The sequence below is a fragment of the Euwallacea fornicatus genome, chromosome 28 (assembly GCF_040115645.1).
Source record: "Euwallacea fornicatus isolate EFF26 chromosome 28, ASM4011564v1, whole genome shotgun sequence".
Classification (NCBI taxonomy): Eukaryota; Metazoa; Arthropoda; class Insecta; order Coleoptera; family Curculionidae; genus Euwallacea; species Euwallacea fornicatus.
Window position 1 is genome coordinate 2,049,624 of NC_089568.1, and position 20,362 is coordinate 2,069,985.

General features: G+C 34.7%; 1 protein-coding gene across 1 annotated transcript in view; it reads left to right on the forward strand.

Annotated features, from left to right (window-relative positions):
- The window catches only part of LOC136347417 (acid sphingomyelinase-like phosphodiesterase 3b), a 154,603-nt gene that overhangs the window by 121,211 nt on the left and 13,030 nt on the right, over positions 1–20,362 (forward strand). The window contains exons 5-6 of the mRNA XM_066297397.1: positions 1,154–1,311; positions 15,018–15,213. Of these exons, the coding sequence (XP_066153494.1) occupies positions 1,154–1,311; positions 15,018–15,213 (354 nt within the window). The remainder of the gene's footprint in view (positions 1–1,153; positions 1,312–15,017; positions 15,214–20,362) is intronic.

The following is a 20,362-nucleotide window of genomic DNA, read 5'->3' on the forward strand; positions in this document are numbered from 1 at the left end:
AGTGATATTTTAAAAGCGACCTTTACCCACACCTGTTGACACCTTCGATTTTCCAAATACTTGGTAGCTTTTAAAGGCATTTTTCTATCGACCTTCAAATCTATAAGGGCGATTCTCATTATCAATAAAAAGTAACCGTTCTCTGTAAATACATGAACAGGAATGAACTCCTAATCGCATTGGAAACTGCTGGCAACGTTCATATTTTGGAACTCTGCGAAACTATTCTGAAGAAAAACAATTTCGATAAATAATAAGAATAAAAATCGAAGATTGCTTTGCTGTGACGTTATTGGGTATATTCACTGTTAATCACTTGTAAAGATGTAAAAAAGTTCACATCCCGAGATTCAAAATTGTATCGAAACCTTGCGGACTCCTGAATCATAATCCTGACAAGACTTCTTTCAAGGATTAGAATCCGAAGTTTGCACTTCCTACCGATGTTTTTCCGCCCCTTTTCCTGCGTCCTGCTCATGAAAGCGTTAAAGTTTAAGAACTGAGAATATTACACTCATCATCTCCATATAACATAACCCAAATTATGCTTTTCTGCATGCCTGAAAATTGACTCTCGGAAATAATTAGGTGCGAATAATTTAGAAACGACACCCCCGAGATCCATCAATACCACCCCATTCACATCTAAAAAGCAATTAAAAGATGCAGCAGGTAACGTGCGGAATTTATTTGCCAGCAAATGAATCTGAGAAAAATATGGATAACATGTTGGGAACCTCGTTATGAAATTAATTTTGCATATTAAACATGAAAAGAAAACCTAATCATACGAAAAACTATCTAATTAATTTTCCAACAAGTAAAGTAAAATTTCCTTCCTTAAAATAGAGAAAATCAGAGGCATCCACGCCGAAGGAAATATGCGAATAAAAGCCCGTAATTTCATTTTGTGGGAAGCAATTCTTCCAGACCATCCGCTAATGGATTGGATTGGCGAATAAACTACTTAACCCAGTTTCTACCTGGATTTCGCCCGTGTTTTCAACAATTTTCAAGAAAGTTTGCGCTAAATTGCTAATTTTAGATTCTGTTTAGAATCAAAAGAAATTCTCAAGTTTAGGTATGAGAGCTTTTAAACTTACTTCTGGAACTTCCAAGCAATGCTAAGTGAAGTGTTTTTTTTTTCTTCAAGGGGGGTACTATATCATCGAAAGAAAGACTTTAAAGCTGCAAATCGTAGTGCTCAATACGAATTGGATGAAGCGGCCGGACGAAAATGACGAGGACGCTCGAAGACAGTGGGAATGGCTGGACAAAGTACTGGAGAAGTTCAAGAAGAACGGCGAAATGGTAAGTGAACATTTCGGACACTCTATGGGAAGTCGGGAAATGACGGACGAGATTATCGGTCCAAATTATTACTAAAGTATTACGCATGTGGCGAAAATCTTGACATTGACCATGACAGCGATGGTTCTGATGATGATGGTCTTGATTCGGCTCGTTGAGCCTAAGAGCGATAAAGTGAAACGGCTGCAAATTATGTGCTGCCATTTTCCCTTGCTGAAACTCCTCTTTAAATCGCAATGTAGAGTTTCTTGTTCTGAAGGTTTTACAAAGCAACATGGCGCACTTCGAGTGTTGATTAGGCCGTTTCTTCATTTCAAATCCGATACAAACGTAATGAAATTTCACCACAAAATACAGGTAATACCTAATTTTTTCACATTTTTGTTCCTTTCCATGAGAATTCTCATAGACAAAATACGACATAATATCCGGGTAGCCCGGACCTGCAGCGGGCAATTCTCAAGACTAGAAATTTTATACATCTATAAATTTTTTTCACTTCTGGGCCGCCTTTTCGTTAAATGGCACGGCAAAATCAAGTACAGGCCTACGAAAATAATATCAAACTGATAACAGATAATTTATGAGAGCGAATTCACCCTGGTTTTCCGGGAAATTTCTTAAGCAACAGAAAATCTTCGACTTTTCTTCTTCGAATTGAATTTAAAGCAATTTAAAAAACTTTACAGACGTTAAAAAGTAAACGTATCAGACAAACAATCGTTGGAGAAAACTCATGATTATGCAGTTGGACGCATCACAACATCTGTAACAGGAGACTCACAATGCGGCCTCAAAATCAAATTTCCGAGATTTTGTCAACTTGCAGATTTTCATTTCTCACTAATTTGTGTCCCGACCTAGGTGATAGCTCCCAATGAATGGAGTTAGCCCAGAAAGTGCTTTTCCAGCGCTGCCACGCAAAAGTGCCGAAGCTTTTCAAATAAGGGATCTTATCTGTTCAAAAGCGAGCCGCATAAATGCAAAAATTTTACAAGTTTCAGGAGCTTCTAACAATTTTCGTTTTCAACCGATTTTAATATCCGACTGTTCTGTAAGCCTCCTCTCTTCATGTCCCGACTTTCGTCGCGATTAATGGACATTTGCAATATGTATCGTTTGAAATATTCCCCGCTCCAGCTTCCCTCATCGAATGAGTTTCCCATGAATATCACAATAAAGTCCGACCATTTCTCTTTCAAATGAGCCCCCGCGGGATTTGGAGGCCAACACAGAATGGAAATTATGGGTAGTGTGAACCGTATATAGAGACCAAAAAATTAACAACTACGGAATCAGCATTCGTTCGAAGGAATGTAGTAATAGCTATTGGTCGTTTTCTTTTGTTTAAAACGCGTTCCCATTGGTCAACTTCATTCGTCAATATCACGAATTTTTTCTATATGACTATACAAGCGCAATCCTGAGCTCGTTCAGGAATATTGAAAATTTCAGGCAAAAAAATTAATATAAAAAAAAATTTCAGTCATTTTTAAAAAACAGTTCGCAAGCAAAAAAATGAATTTATGAAATATTCAGTGCTTTTAATTCTATCCCGGAATGAATTTTTTCCGTAATCCTTTCCCGCATTGTTAAATTTTTCAGGAAACCAGAGCAAATTCTCATTCTTGTTATACTGGGTGTCAATTTGAAAACTTCCCGCCCGGATTATCTCTAAATAGGATAGTTTTTTTTTTAAATACCGAAACGCGTTGTCGAAAGAAAACAACTTTTATGTAAAACTCACTGCGCCTCTTTCAACCTTCTGCTCCTCAAATCTACCCTCTCAAATATCTTAAATGACAAAGAGAGTTAAGTGATACATAATTTTAAAGTGCTTAGATTCTCTTTGTGCAACAATCCATGTGTATCAGCGATTGTTTAATAATCTATCCCCTTTTGAGATAATTGGGGTGGGAAGTTTTCAAACTGATACCCTGCACACACGCTCCTCTCTATTCAATTTACTTCCAGAAGTTGTGGGATATGGTTATCTCTTTGTTTAAAATGAAATGTTTTCCACAATGTTTACCAATAATTTAATAAAATTTTTAAACCAACAAAATTGATTGTCAGAAATCACGAATCGAACCGACTGATCACCAACATTTTTACGTTCAGCCACCATTCCACATTTGACTGAGTTTCGTGGATCAACCGAAACTAGAAATAGTTTCCATTTTGATTGGAATTCAATATTATTGAGCAATACTGCGAATCAAACGTTTATGTTTATCCATTTCACGGCCAAGTGCGTAAATTCAAAGATATTATTAAGATGGTGGTAATAACCCGCCTTCACGCAATAATTCATAACGCAGGGCAGATTTGCGGAAGAGTTTGCAAAATTGCAAGAAAGCAGGTTTTTATAGGTTTTAATACTTCTAAATTATCTAAATGTTGAGACGAAGAAGTGGAGAGTATTATAAGATTCCATGCACTTTCCCGAAAACGGGTAATTCCAACTTCGATTCCCATTGATATTCTATTCGATTCTATTCAATTCACGGGTCATCTTCAAGAGTTACATTTCAAAATGAGAACCAAAGCCGCGTTCACCCTCGTAAACCCATTTTTGAATTATACCTTAGACCGATAAAATAAAAACCTACATGAATAACATGTAAATATAAATAAATCCTTCATAGCGATCGTTGGTCTCTATCGAGGAGCAAGTTTTGTTTAAGCTTGGTGTGAACCCTGAGCGCTTAGAACTGATCATGCCGTTCAGCTCAAAAAATCGCTCTGATAATGATCAATCTGATAACCAGTACTGCTTCCTGCGAAATTATTAATCTGTTTCCAGAAATTAAATTGCCCAAATTTACTGAAATTTATTACTCTCACTTCACCCATAGATGGGGTCGGTTCAGGTTAGTTCAGGTCAGCTACATTTAACAATGAATGACGCAGGAAAATTTAAAAAAATGTTATTTTACTATTACAAAAATAAGTGAAACGTGTAAGGTCAATAGGAATTCGAGTAAATTCGGGCACACCTCAAATTCCTAAAAGGCGAATGCGTGCAGAAGTGAACATCAGAAATGGGACTTCATACACTACAATATAATTGTTAATATTCGTTATATTTCACATTTTCGCTCGAACAACAATTAACAACTTAATTAATGCCTGTATTTTCAGACAGGTATTTTGCGAAATTTCTTATTAAGGGAAATTAGTGTAAAATTTGTTATAATTCAGTAAGCATGCAGCTAATTTAATTAACAGCCCATTTGTAATACAATTCCTACTATTAGTTCTGTGTTTTTAATCTGTCTACTTCATGCTAACAAAATGCATGGTTTATTCACGATGAGGAGTTGTTTTTAATTTTGAAATTTGCACTGAAATTTTAATCGAAAATTAGATATTCTTGGTTCATTTTAAATCTTTCAATCATAATTTACCAGGGTACCATGAGTGACGTAACCATGAAGAAAGTGGCATGTTTAGGCTTTACTCGTTCTAGCGGCCACAAGGATGATTTTTCTTTTGGCGTTGTGCTCCACTCTCTAGGTACACCAAGTGCTCTTATTTAATAAATAATTTTTTACCACAATAGCTACATTCTTGGTGAGTTAAGAAGATTAAATATAGTGTAAAAACTAAAACGGTATTAGCTAAAGTCACTAGTGATATTCATACATAAGCACATAACGTTTTGATATGTCCATTTTTGATGAGGAACCCGTACCCATGAAGGCGGCATTTTCATGGTTAATTTTCTGCTGGAACATTTATTTGCATAACGAGGAGAAAGATAGCTCTTACCGCACGAGCTGGGCAAGAGTGACAGGCGAGAGCCGCAATAACGCGATTGTGTCAACACCTCCGGATCTTTCTCGTAGGAGTAGCGAGACGAGTTGCGATCCTGCAGGATTGGAAAATGCTTGCCGAACGCGCATTTTCAGTCGCCTGAAAGCATTTTTTTCATCATCATATCTAGTTGATGTTTCATCCGTGTGTTGCGTTTTATCTTAGTTCATTGATTATTTTCAAAGTAAAAAAATCTGATGTGGGCATTTTTCAGTAACAGCGTCCAATTATAATATATAATTTTTTTAAAGCTTAATAACTCGAAAATGCAGCAAAATCAAATTCGACCTCCGGTCATATCACGGCAGAATATTTCATCACTAGGTTGGTCGTTCAGAATAACGCTCTGCGAATATTGACATAGAAAGATATTAAAATCAAATTTATATTATGATATTGAACCAAAATTGCTGGTAATCCAATAAAATGACCCAAACGAGTGCGTTTTAATTGAAGATTTACCAACAGTATTTAATAAACGTGTTGAAACTCGTGAACCGAATATTGACGAAAATATTCGAGGTTTCCGGATTTATTTAATTTCGTGGTAATTTGATTACTCCTGCGGCACAATTTTAAACAAAAATTTTATCAAATCCCGGATTTTCGGGCATGTAAATCAAGCTTAAGGATTTACGATTGAAGCTGAAATTATTATTTTGTTTGCACCCCAGAGGGAGGGTTAAACGAATATAAACATATAAAATAAGGGTTTCGGCCAACATGAAAGCTAGTCAATGTTTGGATTTTACAAGTTTCTACGAGATTATCAGAAGTTTTAAAGCCAAATTATCCAAAATCACTATTATTGCTAATAGAGGCAGGCTTTAAAACGTAAGCACTTAATCGCGTGCTGCGCGGCAATAAGATTCGAACGAATTTCATTATGTCATTGATAATAAAGAAATAAATAGCTGGAGAAATTTACAGAACCATTCGTGTTAATTTAGAATATACAACAAAGAGAAATGTTGACTCTCGCAAATGTTTATAGTTTACGTGTTTGATGGATGCGCCATCCAATTTATTCCATTCTTTTCACCAGTTTTCATCGTACAAATTTAACCTTAAACCTTTCCGTTACCGCTTTAATCCTTTTTAAGGAGAGTTTTTTCGATAAAAAAACAAAGTTTAATCCTGGCATCCGTTCGATCATATTTCGCCATATCATTCATTCTTAACTGGGCTTTCTTAGAAATTCCTTCATTTTCTCAATTTTGGGATTGATTATATCACAGAGTTAGCCGAATATTGAGAAAGTTCAGCGTTGCCCTCATACGAAAAACAATCTTCTATTGTGTCCTGTAATTTAAATGATTTTTAGACAGGGCGTTTTCTAGGTATCCTTAAATATTCTATGGGGCGATTGTCCAGCTCGAAACATGAAAAATATTCTTGCGATCGTGGGTCCGCAAATGCTTTGTCTCTAAGATACAGGGCGTTAAAAATTGATATTCATTCTCCATACTATATATCGGTTTGGGGAGAAAAAAAGAATTAATGATATTACTGCTTTAGTAAAAAAACGCAACGCTATGACAAGGAAAGATTATGATATAACAAAGTCATTGAATTATACAAAAGAAATTGCTGAAAATGACCTCCATCGGCCATTACACATGCTTCAGTTCGTCGCGTAAGAGATTCCTGCCCTCGTGCAAGGACGCCGGGGTTATCACGGATATTGTTGGAAGCTTATAATATCCGATTCTGCAGCTCGTTTTCGGGGGCAATTGGAGTAATGAACGCTAGCTGCTTCAGGTGCCCCCAAAAATAGAAATCCATAGGATTCAAGTCCGGTTATCGCGGTTGCCAGTGCTGAGAACCTCCGCGTCCAATCCAGCGATTTAGATATGTATTGTCCGGGTGATTTGAGGCAAAATGAGAAGGCGCTCCATCATGCATAAATCAGAAACCGGGCCTCGTTACCAATAACACATCCTCAAGAAGTTCTGGTAACATAGTTCTAAGAAATCTGTAATAGGAGTCACCATCCGGTCTACGTGGAAGAAAATATAGTCCAGTTAACTGCTCCTCAATGATTCCGGCCCGCACATTGACCGGAAATGTTAGCTGGTGTTGTGTTTCTGATATGACATAAGGATTTTCCTGTGCCCGGACATGACTGTTAAGAAAGATTGTAATACCACGTCGTGAAGAATTTGCTTCATCCGTAAACAAAATTTTAGTTGAAAAATTTGGAATGTTCACATTTCTCTCCAGAAGCCACTGACACCAATCCGTGCGAAAAGGGTAATCATGAGATAAAAGAGCCTGAACACATTGGACATGGATATAGCAGATTTTCTTTTAGGACACTGTTTTCGGACTAACATGAAAGTCGTTAGCAATTCTTCTAATACCAGTACTTGGTGCGTCTTCTGTAGCGTGACGAAGAGTCTCCTCCAATTCAGGAGTCGTAACTGAAAGTGGTCTACCAGCAATACAGTTACTCGCAAGCGAACCAGTCGCTTGAAAAACGGCGATGAAGTTGTGTGAAAGTATCTGAAAATGGAAAATGTTTTTCTGGGTATCGTTCAGCATACGAGTGCCGTGCGTTTAAAGAATTTCCATTTGCAAGTCCATAAGGAAAATGCATCTGGGTCATTTCTTCATTTCCAACGGTCGCCATAATTACAAATTGAACAAGAAATTATTCCATCAAGCAAAACACTTCAATTAAATTTCGAACAGGGATTAATATTTGATCCGCATTTACGGTAACTGGGAAAACCGAAATCACTTGTTTAGTGATGGTCAAACACGTTATTTATTGAAATATTTTATTTTTAGAAAAGTTAAAATATTAACGTGTTTGCAACTCGCAAAATTCAATAATATTGTGAATTCGTATTTTTCCAAACCGATACATAGTACGGAAAACAAATATTAATTTTTAACGCCCTGTACCTTGGAGGCGATACGTTTGCGGATCTATGATTATATGAATTTTTTGATTTTCACCTGGGCAACAACCTCGTGAAATATTTCAGCATACTCAGGAAACACTCTGTATTAATATATACAGGCCGATTAACTGGAAATGGGACGTGACAAAGCCCGCAGTAGAGGACAGCAAAATATGACGATTGGATGCAATATATTACCTTAAGTCATTGTTGCGTATTTGATAATTACAGGATTTTAAAGGTTGAAATTTAATTTTAAAATTCCTCAATGATTTTTCGTGTTTTTATGGCATCAACACCAAAAATGGTGTACTTGAGTTTTGTAAGATACGAAGTAAGAATTTTGATCAACTTATCACGTAGCTCCTAGAGGGCGCTAGCTATAACCCAACGCTTCGGTATAATTGATCATATTTTTTCATGAGTGCACCGAAGGTCAAATTTTATTCAATATTATGAAAAATCGTCTATTTTTTCACAAAAAAGGTATTCTTGTCTGATCCCCACATTTCTCTTCGTTTGCGAGATTTTCATCTATAAGTAAATAAAACATTTGTCAACTTGACTCTATTAATTTTCAAATAAATCTTTAGCCTCATTAAGCAAATGAAAAACCGTTAACAAAAGAAAAATAAGTTTTATTTAATCCACTGTTCGAAATGGCCACCTTCCACCTCAAAGCCCTTTACTATCCTCTTTTTTCAAAAAACTTTTTATTCTAAATTGAAGATCGGCGTTATTCCTAATTTCACCACCTGCTTGTTGAATTTTTGGCCACAATTCTTCACGGGTATTAATTGTCCCTTTGTATACAATTGCCATCACATTTGATCATATTGAAAAGTCCAATGGATTGAGGTATGAACTTCTCGCGGGCCATGGAAATTCACCTTCGCGACCGATCCATCCATTTGGAAAATTATTGTTCAAATGTTGGCACACTTGCAGAGAAAAATGTGGGGTCGCCCCGTCTTACATGAACCGCATATTTTGGCGTAAATGTAGTGGCACATCTTCGAGAAGTCCGTTAAGTTGTCCTTGCAAAAAGTTCAAATAGAGAAGGCCACTTAAACTGGCTGGCAGTTCGAAAGGACCAATGAAAAAGTCACCTATTACATCACACCTAATCTTAAATTCCTGTTGGAAATGTGTTTGTCGTACAGCATGTGGATTCTTAATATCCCATAAATGTCTATTTTTCCAGTTGAATATTCCATGGCGCATGAAAATTGCTTCAACAGTAAATAAAATTTTTCTGAAAAAATTTTGATCTTCGTTTTGTTTTTCCTGCATAAATCGAGAAAATCTTAAGCGAACGGGATGGTCTTGAGGGAGCAAGTTTTGCACCGGTGTGAACTGATACGGATGGAATGTTTCTTCATGTGAAATTCTCCAGACAGACAATTGACTGATTCTCATCGTTGCACATGCACTTAAGTCTTTATTTTCAGTAATTCGCACGAAAACTTCCTCTTCCTGTTCGACCGGAATAGTTCTTCGTGTATCATTGTTTTGGCTTTTAGGGCTAAAAGAGCTCGTTTCTCCCACATGAGTGTACAAGTTTCTGAATAGTTTGTGAGTGGGTTGTTGTCGGTTGGGGTATAATTGAAGATACTTCCGTGTTGCCACGCGACCGTTAAAATTCATTTGAGCAAAAGCGCAAATCACACCGCGCATATCACTAAAGAAAAAGTCATTACGCCTTGGCATTTTTACTTTTAAATTACAATTTTTTACTTAAGATGAGCATACGTTGACAAGCTAAAATAACGAAAGCTAAACACTGCGTTCCAATGCAAGTGAACCACTGCCACCATCGTTTTTGAAGATTTGAAGTAGACGACATGGATTAACTAATGGACAAAAATCTCGCAAACGAAGAGAAATATGGGAACTAAACAAGAATACCTTTTTTGAAAAAAAAAAATAGACGATCTTTCATCATATTGAATTAAATTTAACTTTAGGTGCACTCATAAAAAATATGATCAATTATACCGAAGCGTTGGGTTATAGCTAGCGCCCTCTAGGAGCTACGTGATAAGTTCATCAAAATTCTTACTTCGTATCTTACAAAACTCAAGTATACCGATTTTGGAGTTGATGCTATGAAAACGCTAAAAATTATTAAGAAATTTAAAAATAAAATTGTACTCTGTAAAATCGCCCTGTAATTCTGAAACACGCGGCATTGGTATAAGGTGTGTTGGGTCCAATCGTCATATTTTGGTGTCCTCTATCTGGGGTTTCGTCATATCCCACCCCTTATGAATCACCCTGTATGTATATATATATACAGTGTGACCCACTTAAGAGCGGGACACCCCTGTAAAATTTTTATTTGTGGTTCGATTTTGATCATTTTTTTATATGTTGTAGGGCATCAAAAACTCTATTTTGTGACAAGTTCTTGTTACGCTCGCTTAAAATCTAAGGTCTACTTTGCCCCTTTCTCATGACGAAATTTTAAGAAAAGACATTAGGGAATTTTTTATTTTAAATTTAGCTTCAGTAATAACTTTAGAATTATTCAAAATGGCTGTATTTCAAATTTCGTTAAAAAATGTTTATCCATAAAAAAGTTGTAGAGCAATCCAATTTTAAATTTATTGAACCATCTGGATGTAATAATTTTTGGTCAAGTTGGCTGAGTACGGATCCAATAAACATAGTTAAGTCACTTGTTTTATCCTTGTCATTAAATACAATGCAATTGTCTTTTTGTAAATAAATAAACCAGTTCTTGGTGGTTTAGAAGAAAATTTAACTGTTTTTGATTGAAGAAAAAGTTCAGATATGAATAATCAATTAACTTTAAGGGAAAAAATTGAAATAGTGCGTCTTTCTGGTGACAATGACAGAAGTGTAAGGGAAGTGACTAGAATATTTAACACAAGATATCCTAATCGACGTCCGATTACTAAAAGTACAGTGAATCGAATAAATCGTACATTTAATGAAACTGGAGCCGTTGATAGATATTTGTTAAAAAACAACCGTCCTGGAAATAGAAATGAAGGTGATACAGAAATCGCAATTTTAAATTATTTTACTAATAACCCACATGCTACATTAAGAATAGCAAGTTTAGATTTAAATGTACCGAGGGAAAACATTCGTCGATGCCTGAAAAAGAATAAAATTAAGCCATTTAAACCAAAATTTCTGCATACTTTGGAGGAAGGAGACAAGAACAGAAGATTGGAATTTTGTTTGTGGGTGCAAGGGGAGTATCAAGATAACAACAATTTTCTAAAATGTATTCTATTTAGTGACGAAGCTACATTTACTACTAACGGGATAGTTTCTTCACAGAATTGTAGATTTTGGTCTCATGAAAATCCACGCTGGATTATCAACTGCAAAAGTCAATATTCCCAAAAAGTAAATGTTTGGTGTGGAATAATCTATGACAAACTTATCGGTCCATTTTTTCTTGAGGGCAATATGAATTCTGCAAGTTTTTTAGAACTATTGAGAAATGAATTATCCAATGCGATTGACAATCTTCCACTATTATACACAAGTAACATGTACTTTCAACTTGATGGAAGTCCTATACATAACGCAAAAATTGTTCGGCAGTGGCTAAATACAAACTTTCCCAATCAATGGATCGGACGGAATAGTCCATTAATACAATGGCCACCCAGATCACCGGACCTGACCCCTTTAGATTTCTTTTTGTGGGGTACTCTTGGGCAAAAAGTATATAAAAACCGCCCCAGAAATAGAGAAGAACTATGCATAAGGTTGAGACGCGCCTGTGAAGAAATTACTCCCTTATCTCTCAGAAAAGTAATGAGTAATACTAGAAGAAGATACGAGAAATGTATCCAGTTGAACGGTAGCTTAATCGAAGCAAGTGTTTTTTAAAATGAATTAAATCTCTTTTCGTTACAATTTTTTTTTCACATTGAATCATTAATTAATTTAAATTAAATAAAATTTGATTGTTCTATAACTTTTTTATGGATAAACATTTTTTAACGAAATTTGAAATACAGCCATTTTGAATAATTCTAAAGTTATTACTGAAGCTAAATTTAAAATAAAAAATTCCCTAATGTCTTTTCTTAAAATTTCGTCATGAGAAAGGGGCAAAGTAGACCTTAGATTTTAAGCGAGCGTAACAAGAACTTGTCACAAAATAGAGTTTTTGATGCCCTACAACATATAAAAAAATGATCAAAATCGAACCACAAATAAAAATTTTACAGGGGTGTCCCGCTCTTAAGTGGGTCACACTGTATATATATATATATATATATATATATATACATCAATATTGAAGTAAATTGCATTATTCTTCCGCCGCTTGATCGCGATTTTTAAAAACATAATAATTTTAGATTTAACGAAAATTAAACAATAATATTAGTCCCTAAATATGGCAATTTAATCTACTTAAAGAAGGAACGTTCCACTTCGGAAATACCAAAAAAGCGTAAAGGATAAATAATTTAATGTCCAATTCGAATTCAGGGGATTAAGTGAAGACCTCGTAACTTAGTTACACTTAAAATTTGTATCTGCCATGAAGTGCCACAGCTGAATAATTCAAAATACTTACCATATTCAATAATGTTATATTTATTCAAGCATTCTGAGCACTTACAAACTCACCATCTTATCGCAAATTGCCATTATATGTTGGGCTAGAGTGCTTGGAAATGTATTTCCATTCGAGAATATGGTACTTTATTGTATTGATTTTCCAAATGATTATTTTAAGTATTAGAGTTTTATTTAAGTCTCCTAGAAAGTAGCAATCTAAGCGAGTATGATTTAGTAATGCGGAAGGATGTCCTCTGATAGCGAAAATACGTGTCAAACAAAAACAGCTTATCCTATTTTATTAATTGATGGTAATCCGTTTTAAATGGCTTAACTGAAGATTTTAAAATTAGGATGGCAATGGCTTAAGAGGGTACGAAGATCTTCCATTGGAGACATATTTCATAATTTATTGGACTGTAATTGGTTATATACATATATATATATATATATATGTTTAATTTAAGCAACTAAGGATTGAGGTCATGCATAAAGTAACCCAATAAATAATGGAATTTATTGAGGAATTTGGGTTATTGAGAAAACGACCGTAAAAATTATATACTAAATGTATAATAAATATAACGTAATATAATAAATGAAAAGACATTTAATATTTTGACAGGATAAGGGCTTTCGTCGCAAATTATTAATAAAGCTCGATCAAAAACTTTTCCTTGCGATTTGGAAATATAATTTCACATAATGCCAATTGTCACGTTCAAGCCCACACCACCACCCATCCCCTATCCATTAATACACTTTCAATCCCGCAAATGCCTTAATTTATGCAGGGTGATTGGCGGTCCCCGGAATACTCGGTATCTAAAAATAAAAGACGATTATAAAATATTTATTTAATACATGTGAATGCACATATCGCTAAAATACTAATTCCAACACTGCCATTACAGAATGCCGACCATTTACGGAGTTCCAGGATTAAAAAGCATCAATCCCGAATTCATAGTTAGATCATTGAGTGATTGAATTCGATTTCACCGTTCTCGAGATATATTTTAAAAACTGATTTCTTCGCAAACGAAATTCGAGATCACGTAAAAATTTTAATGTGATTTTATATGCGTGATTGAAATGATAAAAGTTATGGACAATATCACGAGATGGACAGGCCTGCGTGGTTCGATTACCGGAAGTCAGGTTGCAAAATTTGGTGCTTAAAAACGGATTTTACTTTAGAAACGCCCCGAACATCTTCATCATTTAAAGATCGTGTAATAACGAGTGAGACTGGCAAGAATACCGCGCATGTCCGCTTTTAAAAACCTTTCTCTTACATCCCTGATTTCCGGTATTTTTCACTTCATGGTTTAGAACTTCAATAATTAATTAGTAGTTCGGATGTCAATACTCGTACAATCTCTCTCAAACATCATTTAGTTGCCACGAAGCAGCTTATGCTTAATTAGGACTTTAAATTAAATTACACTTTTCTGTTTCCTTTAATTATTTATATTCTAATTTACCGTCTAATTTTAATTTTGTCCCAGCGGAAAAGGGGAGTTTTCGGCCAAGTATTTACCTAAATGGAGTTCGCATTCATTTCTATATGAATTTTGTGGAAAAACAATATTTCATTTTAATTATTCGGGAAACTCGTTCGGGAAGCTTTTACTTCAAAAGGACTAATGCTTAGCAGGAATGTGTAGTTGGCATACAATGTAAAATGCTAATCGAAAATAACGGACGATTAGTAAAACATGCTCTGCAGTAGGCTTAAGGCGGTGAGTAGGCCATTTTGCTATTTACCATCAAACGTCTAAGTAAGCTAATGGGAGATTGATTTATCCAAGACGCGTCTCTGATATATTGGAGTTTTTTCGTTGTGAACCTGTAAGACTCATTCAAGAATCATTTGTCAACCTTTCCAAGGCAATTGCCTTCTATAAAACCTTAAAGTACAATAGCTTTTAAACTACCTACAATTGTGGGAAAATGTTCCTCCTACGTTCGTAAAACCTCAATGAATAATTTGGACACGAGCGATGGACAGGAATAGCCACATTTTAAATGAGAATTCCATTCACGACCTGGTTTACGCTAAAAACAAGGTATTTTGTTAATAAGTAAACAATTGTAACCGTCATATCAGTTTTTGAAAGAAATTTTATCACGATAAAATTTCTATCAATGTTGACAAGCAAAAATGTCGCATTTTTTACTTGAAATTACCTCGTGCATCGAAAATTCTAGATAATTTTACGCCAACATGCATTCGCGAAATCTGGATCAGGTGAGGCACCCCTGGGCTACGCACGATATTGCTTTTTTCATCCCAAATTCCATTCTTATGCATTTCCATAAAATTAATCACCAATTTTGGGTGCCCTGATTACATTGCATCTGATAAGTAACTCTTTCTATTAACTGATAAATTCTGCACAATATTTTTTGTTCCAGGTGTACCTTGTTGGTCACATTCCTCCAGGATCGGACGAAAGGCAAAAAGCTACATCCACCCCTGTGCACGCAATGTACAGGGATCACCATAATAAACGATACTTAGCGATAGTGCGAAAATTCCATTCAATAATCGTCGGTCAGTTTTTCGGTCACCTTCACTCGGACACTTTTCGTGTGATGTATGCTGAAAACGGTAAGTACCTGCAGCGCGAAATATTTGATATTTAACGTTAAATGTATGTATCCTAGTGTAAATTACGGATTAGGCTCCTTAATTAAAGCCCTTCTCTACGAGTGGCTAATTTGCAAAATTTAAATTGCAATTATCTCAAAACCGAATACAAACAGAAACGCGGGACAACTCTTAAATTTTCCAGCGTTAAACGAATAGCAAACAGTCATAAAATAAAACTCGGTTTAATGTTCTATTCATAAATAAAACTCGTGTAGAAAGGGCGACAATTTTTCGTTACACCGGGCTGGGAAAACTAGCACCATCAAAAGGGAGTTTAAAGCCATCGCAGCAAGACAGAACCGGGTCAGGTTTAAACTTTTTCGCGGCACGGAGTCAGATAATTTAACCATTATGTATATGTAACTAAATGGATATGATCTTGTTGTGCCACTAATGTATTGTGAAGCATGTAATGCATAGAGCGATGAGAATATGAGGGGATTATATATAAAAATATAATTCGATTTTTCAAGCTCAAATACATACATAACTCTTTGAACTTCTACTGGATACAATATTACATATATACAAATTCGCATTGTCATTATATAATATGCAATAATTATTATATCATTTTGTTGGCTTAATCGCAATGAACTAGTTTCTCGCCCATTACAAGTAATTGCTTGTTAAGTTCGGTGGATGATCATTTCATGTTATCATGGCCGATATTTGCATCAACTGAATATCGTAACTCGAAATTAGTTTCACGGAATATAAGTTAGTTTGCTGTTTTCTGATAAAATCTACGTAATTATTCAAAAGTCCTCTTGGTAATAACCTAGAAAAGTGTCTGCTATAACCCTTTCTCTTCTCTTCCCATCTACCAAAAAGCATAATTAAGGCCGTAGTAAATATACTACCACTCCAATGTTAAAATCACATTCAGGTTTTCGTTCTATTTTATACTGTTGAGAATGGTTTTCCTTTTTAAGCCTATTTTGAGCCTTATCACTTCGATTTCTTTGGTTCGATAGATTTCTTTGAAGTTTGAGGATCTACTAATCTCATAGGATTTTTGAATTTCGTAGAAATCTATTTGGAACTCATCCTCTACGAGTTGAAAGGCAATTACAATTTGCAATAACAACTGCTCTTCTGAAAAACACTTTCTGTGTCTCAAAATTTCTACGTTTTTCCAAAGAATTTCGTGGAAAATCATGTCTACGAATTTCAAAGTGATGTGAGAAATTTTTTAAAGGAGTCTACGTGTTTTTTAAATTCTCTTCCAATTATCGTGACGGGTTTGAGGGGAGGATTGTTTTCGGAGAGTCTCTAAAGGACAAAAGCCTTTCCCTACGAGATCGTGAAAGATCCTCCTCAAATGGATTTTCCTACTGTTTTTTTTTGGTTTTCATGGGCTTAAAGAATAATAATATTAACTTATCCTTTTACATTTTATTATTATTTTTCCCAAGGGAATGAATCTTCTCAAGACAAAAACTACAGGTGTTTCCGATCACTGCCTTTCCTCGTTGTCTTCATTAATTAACATGATTTCCCTCAGGAATTCGGATTTACCATTATTATTTTAACGAACAAAGTACTGTTCATATCTTTTTCACTTATTAACTATTGCAAGTTAACTTTTATACATCAAAGGTCCAGTGAACAAAATGTGTTGTTTTTAATTAAATTATTCATCGAAATATTTCACATATTTAAATTATATTATTTGACAACTCCTATCCCTAATCACTCTGTGCCCTATTGAAACAAACTTCTCCGAAACTTGCTTAATTAAGGCCCAAATCATTAAAGTAAGGTGAAATGTTACTGCAAGAGAATTTCCATAGAATGTTTAACGAGAGCCTGGCTATTGAGCAGAATTTAATATTAATATTAAAATAATATTAACAGCTTGGTACTGAAGCATATTGAAAACGTATACTGACCTTAACAACTATTATATCAGGCTTTTTTATTCATTATTTAGGTTTATGTTTTGTCTTGCATGTCTGATTTAAAAACAGCGTCTTTTCAATATAATTCTAACCATTTGTCCTTTTCGACTTACATTACACAAATATACAGAATGCCTCTGAAAGATTGATGCAAAGCTCTAGCAGGTAGAGTACAGTTCAAAATAAGTCGATTTAACTAAGCTTGCCAAAGTCCAAAAATTGATAATAAGTCAGATATAGGGTTTCAAAAGTGAAAAAATAAATCACATTTCTTGTGATGGAAAATTTTAATTTATCCATGATCTCGGGGTACCTTCTAGAAGGCGCCACAAGTGGCTATTTCAATATATTTAAAGAAATCAAAGCACAAGAAGTGAGTATAAGTGACCTTTAAGACAGTTGTTATTTATGTGCATTGTTTTAATTTTCAAAAATTTCAAAACCTTTTTTTTTCTTTTTTTCGTATGTATAGTTGTGTAATATATAAGTAACAGTAGTAGTAGTGGTATTTTTTCATAAAATGGCGAATAAAAAAATATAGTAATGCCGAAATGACTGATATGCTGTTATGTGTGTTAGTGTATTAGTGTATGGATTTTGTCAAGGAAATGGTCGGAAATCTGTAAGGATATACCGCGATAGGTTTCCAAACAAACGCATTTTAAACCATAAAACCTTTGGAAGCATCGAAAGATGTCTACGTAAAACAGGTAGTTTTGCTTCTAATATGGTTAATTGTGAACATTCCTACCACTGTAGAAGAACCAATTTTAGAACGGATCAATGAAAAACCGACTATAAGCTCTAGGAGATTGGGCTCAAAACTAAACATATCTAAAATTGTAGTAAATCGTGTTATAAGGGAATACATAATAAATTTCTGCCATATGCAAAAAATTCAAGAACTTTTACCAGGAGATTTTCAATTGCGACTTGATTTTTATCCTTTCATAAATGACCAGAGATAGCAGGATATGTTTTTCCACAAAAAAATCCTGTTTACACATGAGGCGTGCTTTACTAGAACTGGAATATCAAATATTCATAATGAACACGTTTATGCGGAAGTAAATCCTCATGCAGCCAAAGTACGACACTACCAACAGGATTTTAGAATTATCGTTTAGGCTCGAATAGTTGATAATTTTATTGTTGATCCTGTTATTTAACCTGATCGGCTTAATGGGGAAAATTATTTAAACTTTCTGGGAAATACGGTGTCAAAATTGCTGGAGGAATTACCTTTAGCTCCGACTCAAAAATTATGGTTTATGCACGACGCAGCTCCCCCCATCACTCTGGTAACATTCAAACCTTTTTAAACCAGCACTATCTAAACAGATGGATTAGCAGAGGTAACAACGACCCAGTAAATTGATCACCGCGCTCTCCAGATGCGACAGCTATGAATTATTTCTTTTAAGGGATCTTAAAAAAAGAGTTTATTCAAAATCCAGAGCTGATCTGTGATAAAGAATTCAGCGTCGTACAAATTTAATCGGAAATGATGAGAAAATTTTGCAAAAATGACAATTTAATTTTTTGCAGAGAGTTAATCTATGAAGCTAGGTGGAAGCCATATTGAATGTGTTTTAAGGAATGTTAATATATAATTAATATATTAACATTAATTAGTTATTTATTCGATTATAATTGTATTGTAAACTGTTTTTTTTTAAGAATATTTTTCTAATAACCGATTGTTTCCACTGTTAAATGTTTCATTTATGTTTTGTGCATTTACAACTTTAATCGCCATTTTGTCGAGATCGGTTGGTCTTACAGACATTAGCATTTTTTAAGTAGAAAAGATGAGGAAACATCTTCTGAAACTCTAAGTAACATGCGCCATGGCAGTAAAAAGTTTTAGCAATTTAAATACATTGAAATAGCCACTTGTGACTCTTTCTAGAAGGTACCCCGAGATCGTGGATAAATTGAAATTATTCATCACAAGAAATTCCCGAATACAAAATTTCGTGAAATTAGTTCGAAGTAGTGGAGGCGTATTAAGAAAAATGTGATTTATTTTTTCACTTTTGACACCCTATATCTCGGTTATTATCAATTTTTGGACTTTGACAAGTTTAGTGAAATCGACTTATTTTAAACTGTACCTGATAGAACGTTGTAGAGATGTTTCAGGGACACTCTGCGTATTCATTCACTCTTTACAGTGAACAGAGTTGGGAGTTTTCAAATAATTTAAATATATTAACTGATATTTCAACATTTTACTTTGTTCCTGAATGAAGACAAATGGTAATCAAAGAACGGTAGCATAATTCTGAGTAAACATATTACGAAAGGATACCGTAAACGATGAACATAGGGTCTGACATTTTGAACGATTTTTGCCTCATACATTTTTATTCCCACTGCCTGAAGATAATGAAATAGGAAGCGAAATTAGGGATAAAGTTGTTTAACATATTTATTGGGAACGGAAATTGAGATTTCCTTCAGATTTGTACGGTCGATTGCTCCTTTTTCGACAACCGAAGTTACATTTCGAAGATTCGGTGTTTATCGAAGTATTTTCAAATTTGGCTCCTTTCTCTGATTGGTGGGCAATTGTAATTTGTTTATTGCTAACGCGAGGCTCCTTATTAAAATATAACAAAAGCCGTTTCATTTAAATTTATCGTTTACTACACGAGAGTGTTTTTGGATTCACTGCAGTAGCAGTAAACAGCTAAAATTTTCCGGATGTAATACCGATCGGTCCATATTTAGATAGAGTCGATATTTTTTTGCTATTTTTATGTTTATTTAGAGCCTCTCTACTTCAACCTTTTGACTTGATACACTTTGTAGGACTTTCTGTGGGAACCTTTAAAATGGCTGAAGATATTGCAGCTTGCATAAAGTTTTTAAGTTTTACTGAGAGCTTTTTAAGAAGTTCCCTCGAAGAAAAACATCCTCAAACAAACAATTCTCCCCGTTATCCAAAATTTTTTGGAATTCCTAAGTTTTCAATTTTGAAATACATTAGTTGAAGCTTCGGACTGAGGTAAACTTGGTTTTTAGCTTTGGTTTGCTCGTAACTTTTCAATCACTTTTCTGCTGTCCCCACTTATCGGAATTGTATTTGAACTGGACTTTATTTAACTCGTAACATCAGCTAAATTTCGACGCAACGGAAAAGCATTCTCTGTTCATATGAATCGATATGATCTTTGGAAATATGTGGCAAAGATATG